Source organism: Elgaria multicarinata, chromosome 3 (assembly GCF_023053635.1).
Source record: "Elgaria multicarinata webbii isolate HBS135686 ecotype San Diego chromosome 3, rElgMul1.1.pri, whole genome shotgun sequence".
Classification (NCBI taxonomy): Eukaryota; Metazoa; Chordata; class Lepidosauria; order Squamata; family Anguidae; genus Elgaria; species Elgaria multicarinata.
Genome location: NC_086173.1, coordinates 167,431,570 through 167,446,890, shown reverse-complemented (window position 1 = coordinate 167,446,890; position 15,321 = coordinate 167,431,570). Strand labels below are relative to the sequence as shown.

Genomic DNA, 15,321 nt, shown 5'->3' with positions numbered 1-15,321 from the left:
AACGTGGGCAGGAGGTTGCTGTTGCACTCATGTCCTGCTTGTGCTCTTCTTACGTTCTTATGATCACAGGAGAAATGAATGGGTTTGTGAAGTTCTGGGGAAGGAGGGGATCCTTCTTCAACAAGTGTCAGAGTCCTCCCAACACAATAGGAATAGCATTTGTAGACACCCAAGCTCCTGTGTTTACAGTGGAAAATGCTGGATGTCAGGGTTGAACTCTTAGCCCCCTGACAAAGACACAAGTTCCTGTGCTGTGTGGCTTGGATGGTAGATCAACTTTAGAATGAGACCTGAAAGGTAAAGCGATTGGGAAATGCTGCCCTTGGCCTTGACCTGAGCCGTTTCTTTCCTTCTCTAATCCCTCTTCTCTGCCTGGAATCCTCCCTCCTGCTCCAGGTCCAGGGGATGTTGGCCAGAGCACCCACAGATTTCCCTGAGGCAGAGAAGGCTCCACCGGGAACCACACAGAGGCCGCTGGACGGGCGGATCTTGCAGGAGGGGGACGGAGGACCCTCCTCACTGGGTAAGGATTCGTGGACGTATTTCCCCATGGTTCCCCTCCCTCAATTACGCCTGAGGTGCATGAGCTGTCTTAATGTTCTACTTGAGCCTGATTTTGCTGGGGGAGATACTCAGAAAGGAAATGTTGTTTAGTAATGTGGTTCGAGGGTATCAGACCCACTCTGGCCCGGTCTTACACACTCAGCAACTAAGGTCCTCCTCCAGGCGCCTAATCAGAGGGAAGATCGGAGGACGACAACAAGGGAGAGGCCTTCTCTGTGGTGGCCCCCCAGCTGTGGAACAATCTCCCCAATGTGGTTCACATGGCACCGACATTGTTATCTTTTCAGTGCCAAGTCAAGCAATATGTAATTAATTAACCTGGGTCTGTTTTTTTAGGGTCATAGTTTTAAAACTTGTTATAGTAGTTTTATATGTATGTGTATATTGTATGTTTTCGCAGTTTTAAATATTTGGATATTGTTTAAGTGCTTTGGGTATGCTACGGTAAACAAATGCAATAAATAAACACTGAAAATAAACAATGAAAATGGGAATAGTTAAGAATGTGAACTTACCTTCTCACCTCCCCACCTTCTTTACCTTCCTCACAGGGAGCAAAACAACCTGCAGAGGAAGTGAACTGATCCCGGGGGGTCCTTCTGGGCCTCGTTCGCTTGGTGGTGGAGTGGAAGCGGTTTCTGCACAGCCTGGGCAGGTAGGGGAGTCCTGGGGGCCTCCGCCTCCTGCACATCTCTTTGGTCCTGGAAGAACCTGCCCCTTTAGCCTTTGCTCTTCTCCATGATGGCTGCTAGGAAGGCCTTGAAGGTCACTCACAATGCTTTGGCATTCAGAAAGAGGACCTCACCATCCTTGTCTTCATGGATTGCTACATAATGCTTAAAGAGAACATCATTTCTTCTTCTTCTTTCAGGGTCTGGTGACCTTTGAGGAGGTGGCCGTGCATTTCTCGGAGGAGGAGTGGGCTCTGCTGGACCCAGGCCAGAGGACTCTGCACAAAGAAGTCATGGAGGAGAATCGTGGGATCCTGGCCTCTCTGGGTAAGGAATGGGATTTCTCTGGGTAAGGCTCGCTCTCTGCCTTCTTGCCAGATCCTGGAAGGTGGAATTTCAGCTCTTCTTTCTTTGTTCTAGTGTAGAATACAAATGTCATTGACTCCGAAGACCTGACAAAACATTGAGAAAAGCCCATTGATGGACTTACTCTGTGGCAGAGATGGCTGCCAACCCATCTTACTTTGCTGCTATAATTGCATCTGCGTAATATTGAAGACAGATATTATCTTAATAGTCTCCATGGAGGAGAGTTCAGCCTTTTCAGAAGACAGCTCTGGACAGCTTGCTTTTCATTTTAAGATATAACTGGACATTGAAAATAACCATTAGGGTTGAATTCCCACTTTCCAGTTCCCAGTTAAATGATCAGCTAGGAGAAAATGGCAGATTTTAAGTGTATTTTATTTTTACAGAATTTTATGTTGTTCATTTATTCTCTCAACTACTTTATATGAGTTACTCTGTATAAAGGAAAGCATTGTATGGCAGTTTAGTTCTCAGGTCTATTCATCATCGGGATATTTAATATGTTTAGAAAGATCTGCCTCACCAACGATTTTTTTTTTATCATGTGAATCAAATCAGCAACCATTTGTTTTGTTCCAAGATTTCAAGATGATTTCTGTGTTTATACTTGCAGGTGATCACAGGGAGAGCAAGAAAAATGGCCCACAGCAGAGAAGGGAAACTGAAGAGAAGAGGGAAAAGGAATCTATTTCTTTTGAAGGATCAGAGGTCTGTGAAACTCCAATACTAGAAGCACCAAGTAAAAAGAACATTCGTAAAAGGAAGAAACAGAGTGAAACTCAGAAGATTCATTCTAACAAATATCAAAGGTTTCAATGCTTAGTGTGTGAAAAACAATTCACTTTCAACTCACAACTTAACTTGCATCAAAGAATTCACACTGGGGAGAAGCCCTATAAATGCTTTGAGTGCGGGAAGAGCTTTGCTCAGAGCAGCTACCTTAAGCTGCATCAAAGAATTCACACTGGGGAGAAGCCCTATAAATGCTTTGAGTGTGGGAAGAGCTTTGCTCAGAACACACAGCTTAAGCAGCATCAAAGAATTCACACTGGGGAGAAGCCCTATAAATGCTTCGAATGTGGGAAGAGCTTTGCTCAGAGCACACAGCTTAATCGGCATCAACAAATTCACACTGGGGAGAAAACCTATAAATGCTTTGAGTGTGGGAAGAACTTTGCTCAGAACACACAGCTTAAGCAGCATCAAGGAATTCACACTGGGGAGAAGCCCTATAAATGCTTCGAATGTGGGAAGACCTTTGCTCAGAGCACACAGCTTAATCGGCATCAACAAATTCACACTGGGGAGAAAATCTATAAATGCTTTGAGTGTGGGAAGAACTTTGCACAGAACACACAGCTAAAGCAGCATCAACAAATTCACACTGGGGAGAAAATCTATAAATGCTTTGAGTGTGGGAAGAACTTTGCACAGAACACACAGCTAAAGCAGCATCAAAGAATTCACACTGGGGAGAAAACCTATAAATGCTTTGAGTGTGGGAAGAACTTTGCTCAGAACACACAGCTTAAGCAGCATCAAGGAATTCACACTGGGGAGAAGCCCTATAAATGCTTCGAATGTGGGAAGACCTTTGCTCAGAGCACACAGCTTAATCGGCATCAACAAATTCACACTGGGGAGAAAATCTATAAATGCTTTGAGTGTGGGAAGAGCTTTGCTCCGAACACAAACCTTAAGCAACATCAAAGAATTCACACTGGGGAGAAGCCCTATAAATGCTTTGAGTGCAGGAAGAGCTTTGCTCAGGGTATACATCTTAAGCGGCCTACATGCAAGACCTGGAGTAGAGACAATTGGTTAATTGGTTAATTGAACCAAAGGGGGGGAAAGTATTTAATATGTTCCTGTTTAAAGGCGTCTTGTTGTCACTGTTATCGTCTCTGTACTGTTTGCTGCTGTTGGTGAAGTGTGCTGTATATATTGATGACCATATGTGAAAGGAAAGTTTGTTCAGTAAAGTTATTCTTACTGACAAGTCTGTGAGTATTGGTTTTTCCTCACTAAGCCTCAGAAGCCAGCAGCTTAGTGAGCCAGCTATCGTGTGTGCTACGCACTCTGCAATATTCAATTCCACGACAGTATTGTGGTCCCAAGCTGTGTAAGGCTTTATAGGTTAAAACCAGCACCTTGAATTGGGCTCGGAAACATACAGGCAGCCAATGCAAGCAGGGCAGAATCGGTGTTATATGCTCAAATCTCTCTGTTCCAGCTATCAATCTGGCCGCCGCATTTTGCACAAGCTGCAGCTTCCGGACCGTCTTCAAAGGCTGCTTCACGTAGAGTGCATTGCAGTAATCTAATTTGGGGTTTCACATTTGAGCCATGCTTCTGATGCCTTCTTCTGCCTCCTGAACCCGGATGGCTGGAGACTAGAGTGATGCTCTCTGGTCCTCTGCACTGGTGGTGGTGGTGGTGAAACACAGGTGAGTCTGAGGGATCAGTTCCCATCCCTTTTTATAGCTTTGGGCTGGCAGGAGCAGGAAGGTGCTTGTACGCTGTCACCTGGGTCCCTGTTCCATGACCACCCAGGGAGCAACGGATGCTCCTTTAGATATTTTGGCCGACAAAGTCATCAGCATGGGCAGCATCACTCTTGGTGAGGGGGTGGTGGAAGTTGGAAGCAAGACAATCTGGAAAGTCACAACAGGTCCACCCATGTCACGATCCATGGCTTTCGTTTAATTCCTTTAAAGGTATCACCAACCAGTCACAAGAGTGACTCAATCAGTTCTTGTCAAACAAGGTAAGAGACCTATTCCCATACTGATGTGACATGACGAGGAGAAGGTTTAAAGAATTTCCGTCCCATTGTTCACCTCCTTGGCGTTGAAGGCCTCCCTTTCTTAGTGGATTTAGCTGTAACCCTTGGGAAGGAGACAGGCTCTAGACCTGTTTCATAATTATTTGCCTCCATCAGAACTTGGGGTTCTTATTCAGACTGTGGTTGGGGCTGGAATTGTTCTCAGTCTCTAACTCTGATTAGCTGCCATATTTGGCTTTTATCATGAGGTGTTCCTTTGTGTTCAGATCAGGTCTCAGGACAATAATGTAGCATTTGGGAATGAAGATGCAGCCCAATAACCCGGCACTGGAGGCCAAGATGGAGAAGACCTGCACGGCTACCATGTATTTCCCCTTCATGCTCAGGTAGGTGGGCACAAAGGACACCCAAACGCTGCAGAAGACCAGCATGCTGAAGGTGATCAGCTTGGCTTCACTGAAGGACCCAGGCAACTTCCTGGCTGGGAAAGCCACTGTCAGACAGATAGCAGCCAGGAAGCCCATGTAGCCAAGGGCAGTATAAAACATGGTGACAGAGCCTTCATTGCATTGCAGTAGGATCACTCCAGGCTGGGAGTGCAGGTCAGAGTCAGGGAAGGGTGGGGAGACTCCCAGCCAGATGGTGCAGATGACAACTTGGACACTGGAAGAAAAGATTACAATAGAGTTGGCCAAACTCTTCCCCAGCCATCTCTTGAACTTGTTCCCTGGCTTGGTGGCCAGGAAGGCCAGCACCACAGTGATCGTTTTGGCCAACACAGAAGAGACGGCCACTGAGAAGATGGTGCTGAAGGCTGTTTGTTGGAGAAGGCAAGTTGCTTTGCTCGGAGGGCCAATGAACAGGAAAGACGATGAAAAGGAAAGCAGGAGGGAGATGAGGAGAATGTAGGAGAGGTCCCGGTTATTGGCCTTGACTATTGGTGTTTCTATGTATTTCATGAAGATTCCCAACACAAAGCTTGTGGTTAAGGAGAAGAATAGTGCAAAAGATGCGAGGATGAATCCCAATGGTTCCTCATAAGACAGAACAATTCTATCCTTGGGGACGCATTGATCTCGGGCCTTGTTTGGTTGCTGATCTTCTGGACACTTGTTGCAATGGTCTGCGTCTGAAAAGAAGGAGAGCGACTCCAACATGACAGACATCAATGCTATTTCAAGACCAGTCTGCGTTCTATTCCATTTGGAACAGAGATGGGCATGAAGGAAAAGTCAGAAAACACCAGCATGTAGAAGGACAATGTCTGTGTTTTTGCTCCCTCCTGGGACATCCGTTTTTTTAAAAAATGCCTGGCAAATCCCGATGTACCACCTGCACCAGAAATCGTACATTTAATAAGAGTTCTGGGATGAGGTGTCTGACATCTCGTGAGATGTAAGGCATTGCATCCCAGAAGTCTCATGGCACCTCTGGCTCAGGAGTCAGTGGGACACAGCATCAGGCAGACACGTCTCTCGGTGGCTTCCCTGCTTCTCCTGGAAGTTAGGCTCCATCTCATGAGGCTTACTGCAGAGGCGGTGAAAGCGTTTCTCACTGTCTTGCTTCCCTGCCTCTCCCTAGGGTCTCCCATCTCACGAGACTTCCGGAAGAGATGGGGAAGCCTTTTTGAGCTCCCCACCTCTCCTGGAAGACCCTGAGTGAGACATCTGCCTGGAGCTCCAACCCGCTGCCCCTGAAGAGGCTCAGGAATCAGTTGGATGCAGTGCCAGGTAGATGCATCGCTCGGTGGCTTGTCTGCCTCTCCTAGAAGTCCTCCATGTTGCCTCTCCTAGATGTCCTCCCAGACTTCTGGGAGAGGTGAGAAAGCATCACCACAGAGATGCATCACTCATGGTCTTATCTGAACCCAGGCAACATGTCTTCTTGAAGTCTCCCATAATCCTACAACAAGCCAGGTTTGTATGAGACAAGAAGCCACAGCTGTGACTTGTATAGGCAACCTGATCTCTGTGGGTGCCGTGACTTCCTGTGGTGTAAATAAGCCATGGTGTTTTGTGGTGATTGTGCAAATGAGGTCACTATGTGGTTATCCTCTTTTTCTCCCCCAAAACTGTGTGAGGTCCGTTCACTAAGGCCACAGCTAGACCGAAGGTTTATCCTGGGATCATCCAGGGTTCGCCTCTGCCTGAGCACTGGATCCCCTGTGTGTCACTGAGATGAACATGTTTGACCCCTGGTTGATCCAGGGATAGACCTTAGGTCTAGCTATGACCTAGGTGGAAGCAAGTGGCTAATTCCTAATTCCAAAGGACTCCTATTGTTTCACATCCAGAAGAGAAATCCTCCATAAAGCCATCTTGTCTTATGTATTCATGAAAGTTTTTGCTAAAGTATTTTAAAGAGGAGAAGAGAGAATCAAGGTAGGGCTGGGAAGACACAAATATTTCCTGTTTCCCAAGAGAAAATCCTTTCCGCTGAGGTCACCCACCTTCCTGAGTGGAGATGGTCCCTTCTGCACATGGAGCGCAAGTGTAGCAGCAAGGTGGCTCTCCTTCCTGGACCTCCTTGGTATATCCTGGAGGGCAGCTTTCGACACATCTTGAACGAGGCACCATCTGGAATTTATTTATTTATTTATTGCATTTTCATAGAATCATAGAATAGCAGAGTTGGAAGAGACCTACAAGGCCATCGAGTCCAACCCCCTGCTCAATGCAGGAATCCACCCTAAAGCATCCCTGACAGATGGTTGTCCAGCTGCCTCTTGAAGGCCTCTAGTGTGGGAGAGCCCACAACCTCCCTAGGTAACTGGTTGCATTGTCGTCCTGCTCTAACAGGAAGTTTTTCCTGATGTCCAGCCGGAATCTGGCTTCCTTTAACTTGAGCCCGTTATTCCGTGTCCTGCACTCTGGGAGGATCGGGAAGAGATCCTGGCCCTCCTCTGTGTGACAACCTTTTAAGTATTTGAAGAGTGCTCTCATGTCTCCCCTCAATCTTCTCTTCTCCAGCAGCACCACAGAGATGCATCACTCATGGTCTTATCTGAACCCAGGCAATATGTCTTGTTGAAGTCTCCCATAATCCTAAAACAAGCCAGTTTTGTATGAGACAAGAAGCCACAGCTGTGACTTGTATAGGCAACCTGATCCCTGTGGGTTCCATGACTTCCTTTTTATACTGCCCAATAGCTGAAGCTAATAAGGCGTATCAAGGAAAATTATTTGGCATATTTGTGTTTATGGAAATGAATAACAGAGTTGGGAAAAGACCCAATGAGACCACTAGTCCTAGTGACCATAAGTGACACCAGGCCATTGTTTTAAGTAAGCACTATTTATGCACCATAGCATGGCCAGGAAACCTCTTTGGCCTGTTGGATAGTTTCAATGCTTACATTGCCACCCGGGTCGGAGAGCTCGGCGGAAGAAGCCCCCGCCTTCTTCTGCCGAGCTCTCCGCCCCGGATGGCTCTTTCGCCGGCAGCAGGAGGCTGGCGGGGAGGTGGGCGGCGGCGGCGGCGGCAGCAAGGACACGGCCGGATTCCCCAGCGAAGCCGCCGAGCCCGGAAACTTTTTGCCCCGTCCCCGCAAGGGGCGATGCGGGGCCGCCGCCGCTGCCTCCTCCTCCATCTCTTCTGGCCAGGTAGGGCAAGGATCTACACAATGAGTTTTGGGGCGCACTGTAGGCGCACGCAAGCGCCTTCACGATGCTGTGTAGATCCCCTCTGGATTGGAGTTTCTGTACAAAACCTTACCTAGACTGTCCCTATATCTGTTCTGCTCAACCAACTGGGCATTTTTTACTTCTCATATTACTTTCCTTTCTTCTGTATTTAGAACCACTTTAATTTCCCCTGTCCCTATCAATCCGGAACTGATCAGGCCTTGCTGACTGTTCATTTGTAAGCAAAATTTTATTCCTGCTCAGACCAGTTTTTCTTACTAAATGAAAAAGGTTTCTTCCCTGGCCTTTGTGCTACATTGACTGTGCACCTCATCCATATCATCCCTTTTTTTTTTTTTTTTTTTTTTTTTAATAATTTTTATTCATTTTCAACACTATATAAACATAAATGAACATTTCCAAAATATAATTGAAACAAACACAATAAGAAAAAGAAATACATCAAATATCTGCTTCATACATATTGAATAATTGTTGAGTACAAATATCAAAAACTATTACATATGCCTTATCACACTACAACATTTTCATTCTTAACATAAAAGTGCACCCCCCACCTCGGGATCATTCTTGAGTCCAAAATCTAATCGTTTCTTCTGATGGTGGTTTCCCATTTCCCTTAGTAAACACGAACACTAGGAACTGTTTCCAAATTCCTTCGAACTCATTTATTTTAGTTACGCCTTTTCTCCACTTAATATTACATGTCAGTTTATCATTAATGGCTATATCCCATACTACTTTATACCACTCCTCAATAGAATATTCCCCTTGGATCTTCCAGTTCCTAGCTATCATCAATCGTGCTGCAACCAACAAACTCGATATCAGCTCTATAGTTCCTTTTCCACACTTTATATCTTCAAATAGTGACAGCAATGCTATTTTTGGTGTTTGTTCTATTTTCATTCCCACTATTTCTTCAATTTCTGAGAACACCATCTTCCATAATCTTTGTACATATTTGCATTGCCACCACATATGTAAATACGTTCCTTTTTCCCCACATCCTCTCCAACAATTTGCTGAATGTTGATCACTTATCTTGTTCAATCTAACCGGGGTTAGGTACCACCTCCATAAAATTTTAAAATAATTCTCCTTTATTCTTACTGATAAACTTCTCAACACTCTTTGTTTCCATAGTCCCTCCCAGCTCTGTCGCCCTATTTGTATCTTCAAATCTGATTCCCAAATCACTTTCTCTGTATTCTCTCTAAACTCCTTCTCTAACAATATTTTATATATTTCACTCATTAATCCTTTTGAAACTATACTACCTCCTTTTCCTTTCTCCTTACTTACTACTAATTCTTCAAACCTCGTCATCTTTCTGCACATTCTATTATCTTTAATCCACTTTTTATTCCATTGTTCTAATTGACCATATTCTAGCCAAGATAGCTTCTTCTCCTTTAACAAATTTTCCATATCTTCTCTTGTTTTAATATCTCTTACCCAATCCTTTAATTTTATTTTATTTTTCTCTTTTAATATTTTACATAATCTACCCTTTAGATCCTCTGGGAAATTCTTTAACATTATTATCGGTGCTAAGGGAGAGTTGCTCGGAAGCAGCTTCCCTTTAAATTTGCTCCAAATTTCCCATTGAGTCCTCAGGAGTGGATTATCTATACTTCCAACCCATTTTCTTCCTCCATCTTTAAAAAAAACATTCTCCAGATTCATCTCTACCTTACTTATGATTTTTTCTTCCATCCAGTATAAATCTCCTACTCCCATAATTGCTTCTACAACATGTCTTAATCTATTTGCTACGTAGTATAATTTTATGTTTGGGAGACCCATTCCCCCCTTTTTTTGGCTTAGGTACCAATTATTTTTATTCACTCTTGCTCTCTTTTCTCCATTACAATATTTATTAATAATATTTTGCCAACTTTTTATCTCGGTTTCTGATATTTTTATAGGTAGCATCCTAAATACGAAATTAATTTTAGCTAGTATCTTCATTTTTATCAAAGCTATTCTCCCAAACCAAGATAAATTTAATCTTTTATATTTCTCCAATTTCTCTAATACCTCCTTCTTTAACCTCGTTAAATTTTCCCTTTCTAAATTCTCTAGATTTTTTGTAATTTTAATTCCCAAGTATTTAATCTCATTCTTAACTTTCAATTCCATCCCCTTAAATTCCCAATCCTTTTCTTCCTTCTTAGTATAGTTAAACAACATCATCTCTGATTTAGACCAATTTATTTTTAACCCTGTAATTTCCTCAAATTCCCTCAACTGATATTTAATTCTTTCTAATTTTCTTAATGGATTCTTAATGGTCAATAAAGTATCATCCGCAAACATGTTTAGCTTTATCTCCCTTACCTCTCCAATTCCTTCTAATTCTTTATCCTCCCTTAGTGCCTTCGCCAAAACTTCCATAACCATTACAAAAAGGACCGGCGAGAGCGGACATCCTTGTCTTGTTCCTCTGGCTAGTCGTATCTTTTCAGTAAGTCCGTCATTTACCACCACTACCGCCGTATTTTGGGAATATAACTGTTCTATTACATTTTTAAATTTATTTCCAAATCCCAATTTATCTATAATACTCTTTAGTGCCTGCCAGCTCACACAATCAAAAGCTTTAAAAATATCTAATGCCATAATACCTGCCTTAATATTTGCTTTTTTTATTACATTTATTACATTTAAAACTCTACCCACTAAATTATGCATATGTCTTCCTACCACAAACCCACATTGATCTGCTCCTATATATTCTGCCAAAAATTTATTTAATCGTTTGGCCATAATAGATGTAAAAATTTTAGCATCCTGATTTATTAAAGAAATAGGTCTATAAGAATCAGGATTAGTCAAATCTTTATCTGGTTTTGGGATCAGAATTATCACTGAATGTTCCCATGATTCAGGTATCTTCTCTCCTGATAATATCCTATTATAAAGTTCCATTAATTTTGGAACTAAACAATCTTTGAAGACCTTATAATATTCTGGACCCAAACCATCTGCTCCTGGTGATTTACCCACTTTTAACTTATCAATAACTTCTTCAACTTCTCTTTGAGTTATTACTGACTCCATTAACTCCTTATATTCTGATTTTATTTCCTTCTTTATAAACCTTCCAATATACTCCTCCACCTTTTCTTGTTGAATTTCTTTACCCTTGTACAATTCCTGATAAAATTCCTGAAAAATTTTTATTTTAGCTTTCATTGCATGACAATAATTCCCTCGACTATCTTTCAACGTTTCTATCCCATTCCTCCCTTTTTCTTTTTGTGTGAGCTTGGCAAGCAACCTCGAGTTCTTATCACTGTTTTCAAAATATTCCCTTTTCATATACATTAAATTCTTTTGAATCTCTTCTATATTTAAGTTTTCTAATTGTTTCTTCTTAGCTTGTATTTCCACTAATTTATATTTATCTTTACTTCGCCAATATCTTTCCTCCAAGTTTTTAATTTCTATCTCTAACTTTTCCTGTTCTGCACGTTGTTGTCTTTTTAAACTACATGTTTCTCTAATACAGATTCCTCTTGCTACAGCCTTCATGGTGTCCCAAATGACTGACCCAGCTGTTCCTCCTTTTTCATTAATTTCCCATGCCTCCGACAGTTCCTTCCGAATTTTATCTACTATTTTATTGTATTTCAATATCTTTGTGTTCAACTTCCATCTATATGCCTCTTTATAATCTTTCTTAACTGTAAATTCTAAACTTAACAAGGCATGATCGGTTACTTTTATTACCCCCATTTCCATTTTACAAATCCTCGTTGCAAAGTCTTTTGAAACAAATATATAATCTATCCTGGAGTATGTATGATGAACTGGGGAAAAGTATGAAAATCCAGGCCTATTCCCGTAAAGTAAGCGCCACGAATCTAAATAATCATTTTCTTTTACTAATTTATTCAATATAGTCATATTGTTCCTCTTTTCAGCATTAGTGGGATTTGACCTGTCCCTTTTATTATCCATAACCATATTAAAATCCCCAGCTAATAATGCATACCCCTCCTTAAATTCTTCTATTTCTTTGAACAGCTTTATAAAAAATTCTCTATGCCTCTCATTTGGGGCATAAACATTAATCAAAGTATAAACCTTTCCCTCAATTTTACCTTTTAACATAAGATATCTACCCTTATCATCCTTTTTTACCTCTTCTAATATAAACCCACTTTTTTTTGAAATCAAAGTGGCCACTCCATTTTTTTTTGATGTCCCTAATGATTTTTCATAATAGGCTAACCACTTTAATTTTATCATATTCGAATTCTCGGAGCCTTGGTGTGTCTCTTGGATCATTATAATATCTGATCCCTCTTTATTTAACATTTGTTCTATTCTCTTCCTTTTCACGACTGCCCCTAAACCTTTAACATTGAGTGTTGATACCTTTATCTTTTTATCCATAATCACCCTTTTGAAATCTCTTCCGATCCCTTGTGCTCAGCAATTCAAACTTGCTTACATAAAAACACAAACTCCATACATAAAACCCACACCCTCCTACCCCGATCCCTCCTCCCCTACCTTCCCCCCCTCCCCACCCCCCCACTCTAATCCCCCCCCCATATCCCCGTGAGTCTAATACTCCAGCCATCTACTTTAAAGGGGGAGGGGGGAGGCAGTGCTGTGCCTGGCCGGCAGGTCTCTATATTAGCATTTTTATTTGCAATTATCTCCAACATAATTAACAATTCTCTTACTCTCCAGATGTCCCAGCCTCATTCCCTCCCCCACCCACTCCAGCCCCATCTGCTTCCCCATCCAGACCCAGCCTCTTCAGCAAATCTTTACCTTGATCCAATGAGGTTACTCTGTATTCCCTCCTCCCATATGTAAATCTTAAGAAAACCGGGTAACCCCATGCATAAGGAATTTTATTCTTCATTAATGTTTCCGTTATTGGTTTAAGACTACGTCTCCAATTTAATGTGCGTTGAGAAAGATCATTGTAAATTTGCACTGGTTTGCCTTTACACTGTATCTGAACCTTAGATCTCAATTCTTTCATAATTTGCTCTTTTTTGTAATAGTTGCCAAATTTCACCAATATGTCTCTAGTCCCTTTGTAGTTTTCCCCCCCCACACGGTGGACTCGGTCCAGATCCGATCCATCTATTGGAATGTCAGGCGTCAGCTCCTTGAACCAGTTCACGATAATTTCTCTAAGATCTTCTCCTTGCGTCTCCTTCAACTGCTTTATTCGAAGCGAAGATCTACGAGATTGATCTTCCAAGGCGATCAAACGCAATTCCCATTCTTTAAATTGTATATTAGTTGATTTTTCGAAAGCCTCTTGTTTCTTCTGGTCCAGATCCACTTTAGCCTCTATCTTTTTGATCTTATCCGAATTTTCCATCGTTTTATCCATAATAGTACGCATTTGTTTTCTGAATTCACTCATTTGCTGATCCATTTTTTTAAAAATAATCATGTTATTTTCTGCTATAATAGCCTTGATTTCCATTAAAGAGGGAGGGTTACTACCACTTTCTTTCCCCCCTTCTGCCATGTTTCCTTCTTTATTTGGTATTGTATCCAAAGAGACTGGGTCTATATCTTCCTCTTCCTGTTCAACTCCAGGGGCTGTACTTCCCAGGAAGGAGAGGTAAGCCAAATTATGATTTGAAGGTTTCTTTTTTTGTTTATTAAGCTTTTCCCAACTTTTGATCTTTTTTTTTAACGTTGGGCATGGGTCCCTTCTGGGTAGGGCATAAATCTTAGAGTCCAACTCTCTTCCTTAGCAACTTATGCTGGCTTCTCTATTATATAGCACTCACAGCTCCTTCTTCACGAGGAGGGGGGAAAAATCCAGTTCACAACAGCATTCACTAGAGGGGATCAGATTTAATCACTCAAAGTCTCTCACATCCCACATCTCCCTCACCGAATGCCAAATGCAGCTTTTTTCACCCCTTCACCCCCCTTCTCGCCACGCCAATAAATCCAGTCAACCACTTTAACCTTAGAAAGCCAGCATTCCAATCGTTCCCATGTGAGATAAAGATGAGAGGTTATATCACAGATCAATGTCCAGCAAACATAAATTCCTTCTTTTTAAACTGCGTCAGTCAGCGTTTACTTTCACTTTTCATAGAGTTGCCGTTTAGACAGACATTGCATTAATCATAGTTCATCTCACCTCCCTTCTCCAAATCTCTCCACTTTCCCGGCTCCTGTTGGTTTTATAATCATTTTCTGTCAGTTGCTCAAAGATTCATGCCCATTAAAAGAGAGATAATTGCCTTTTCCGGCAAGCGCCGTTCAGAGCCTCAGAAGAAACCCGCCATCGCTCAGGCTGCCAAGCTCCGCCCCCCATATCATCCCTTTAACATTAGTCTGATTCACCATTTCATTCATCTTCCTCCTTATTCAGTCGTTTCAATTTATGAGTTGTTTGAAGTTCAAGTTCGTAATGTTAAAGACTAATTTATGTGAAAGTATGAACTGGCATCTCAGTTTAGCTGAGTGGATTCAGCAGCCAGAATAATAATCGCAAACCAGGATGGCTTTGAGGAGCTAAACATTCCCCAGCCTGTGCTGCTGTTAGAAGGTTCCTTTTATAAAACCTCTCTTTCCATTTTGTTCCTCCACATCCATAGCAACTATTCTATCTCGAATTGAATCTCATTACTCTTCCTTCTCCAGATTCTTCTGAAATATCAGAGGATTTGCAGCAGACGTTGCACTTCAGTGCACCCACGAGAGGGCACTGTCCCATTCAAAAGAAGCTAGAAGCACAGAGATTCCATTAAGGCAATGCAATAACCACTTAATATAGGAACACTCCCAAAGTCTCATGTCTGTTTTTCTTCTTCTTCTTCTTCTTCTTCTTCTTCTTCTTCTTCTTCTTCTTCTTCTTCTTCTTCTTCTTCTTCTTCTTCTTTGTATCCCGCCTTTTGCCCAATGCTGGGCCTCAAGGCGCCATTACAACGTTTAAAACATACATGGGGGAGGGAAACAAAACCATAAACGTTTAAAATACACAACAAAATTTTAAGACATTAACATAGATGGAGGGCCAGATTATTCTCCAAAGGCCTGCTGGAACAAAAAAGTTTTAGCCTGCTTCCGAAAACCCATCAAGGAGGGAGCCAGCCTAGCTTCCCCGGGAAGAGAGTTCCAGAGCACCGGCACAGCCACCGAGGAGGCCCTCTCCCATGTTCCCACCAAGCGTGCCTGTGAAGATGGTGGGACTGAAAGAAGGGCTTCCCCAGAAGATCTCAAAGCACGGGCAGGCTCATAAGGGAGAATACGTTCTTTCAAATAACCTGGACCCGAGCCATTA

The 15,321-nt window shown here is 42.3% G+C and overlaps 1 protein-coding gene across 1 annotated transcript in view; it reads left to right on the top strand.

The window, feature by feature from the left end:
- LOC134395761 (zinc finger protein 721-like) overlaps positions 1–15,321 on the top strand; it is a 223,061-nt gene that overhangs the window by 167,590 nt on the left and 40,150 nt on the right. Inside the window, exon 3 of the mRNA XM_063121925.1 lies at positions 2,458–3,375. Within this exon, the coding sequence (XP_062977995.1) occupies positions 2,458–3,375 (918 nt within the window). The remainder of the gene's footprint in view (positions 1–2,457; positions 3,376–15,321) is intronic.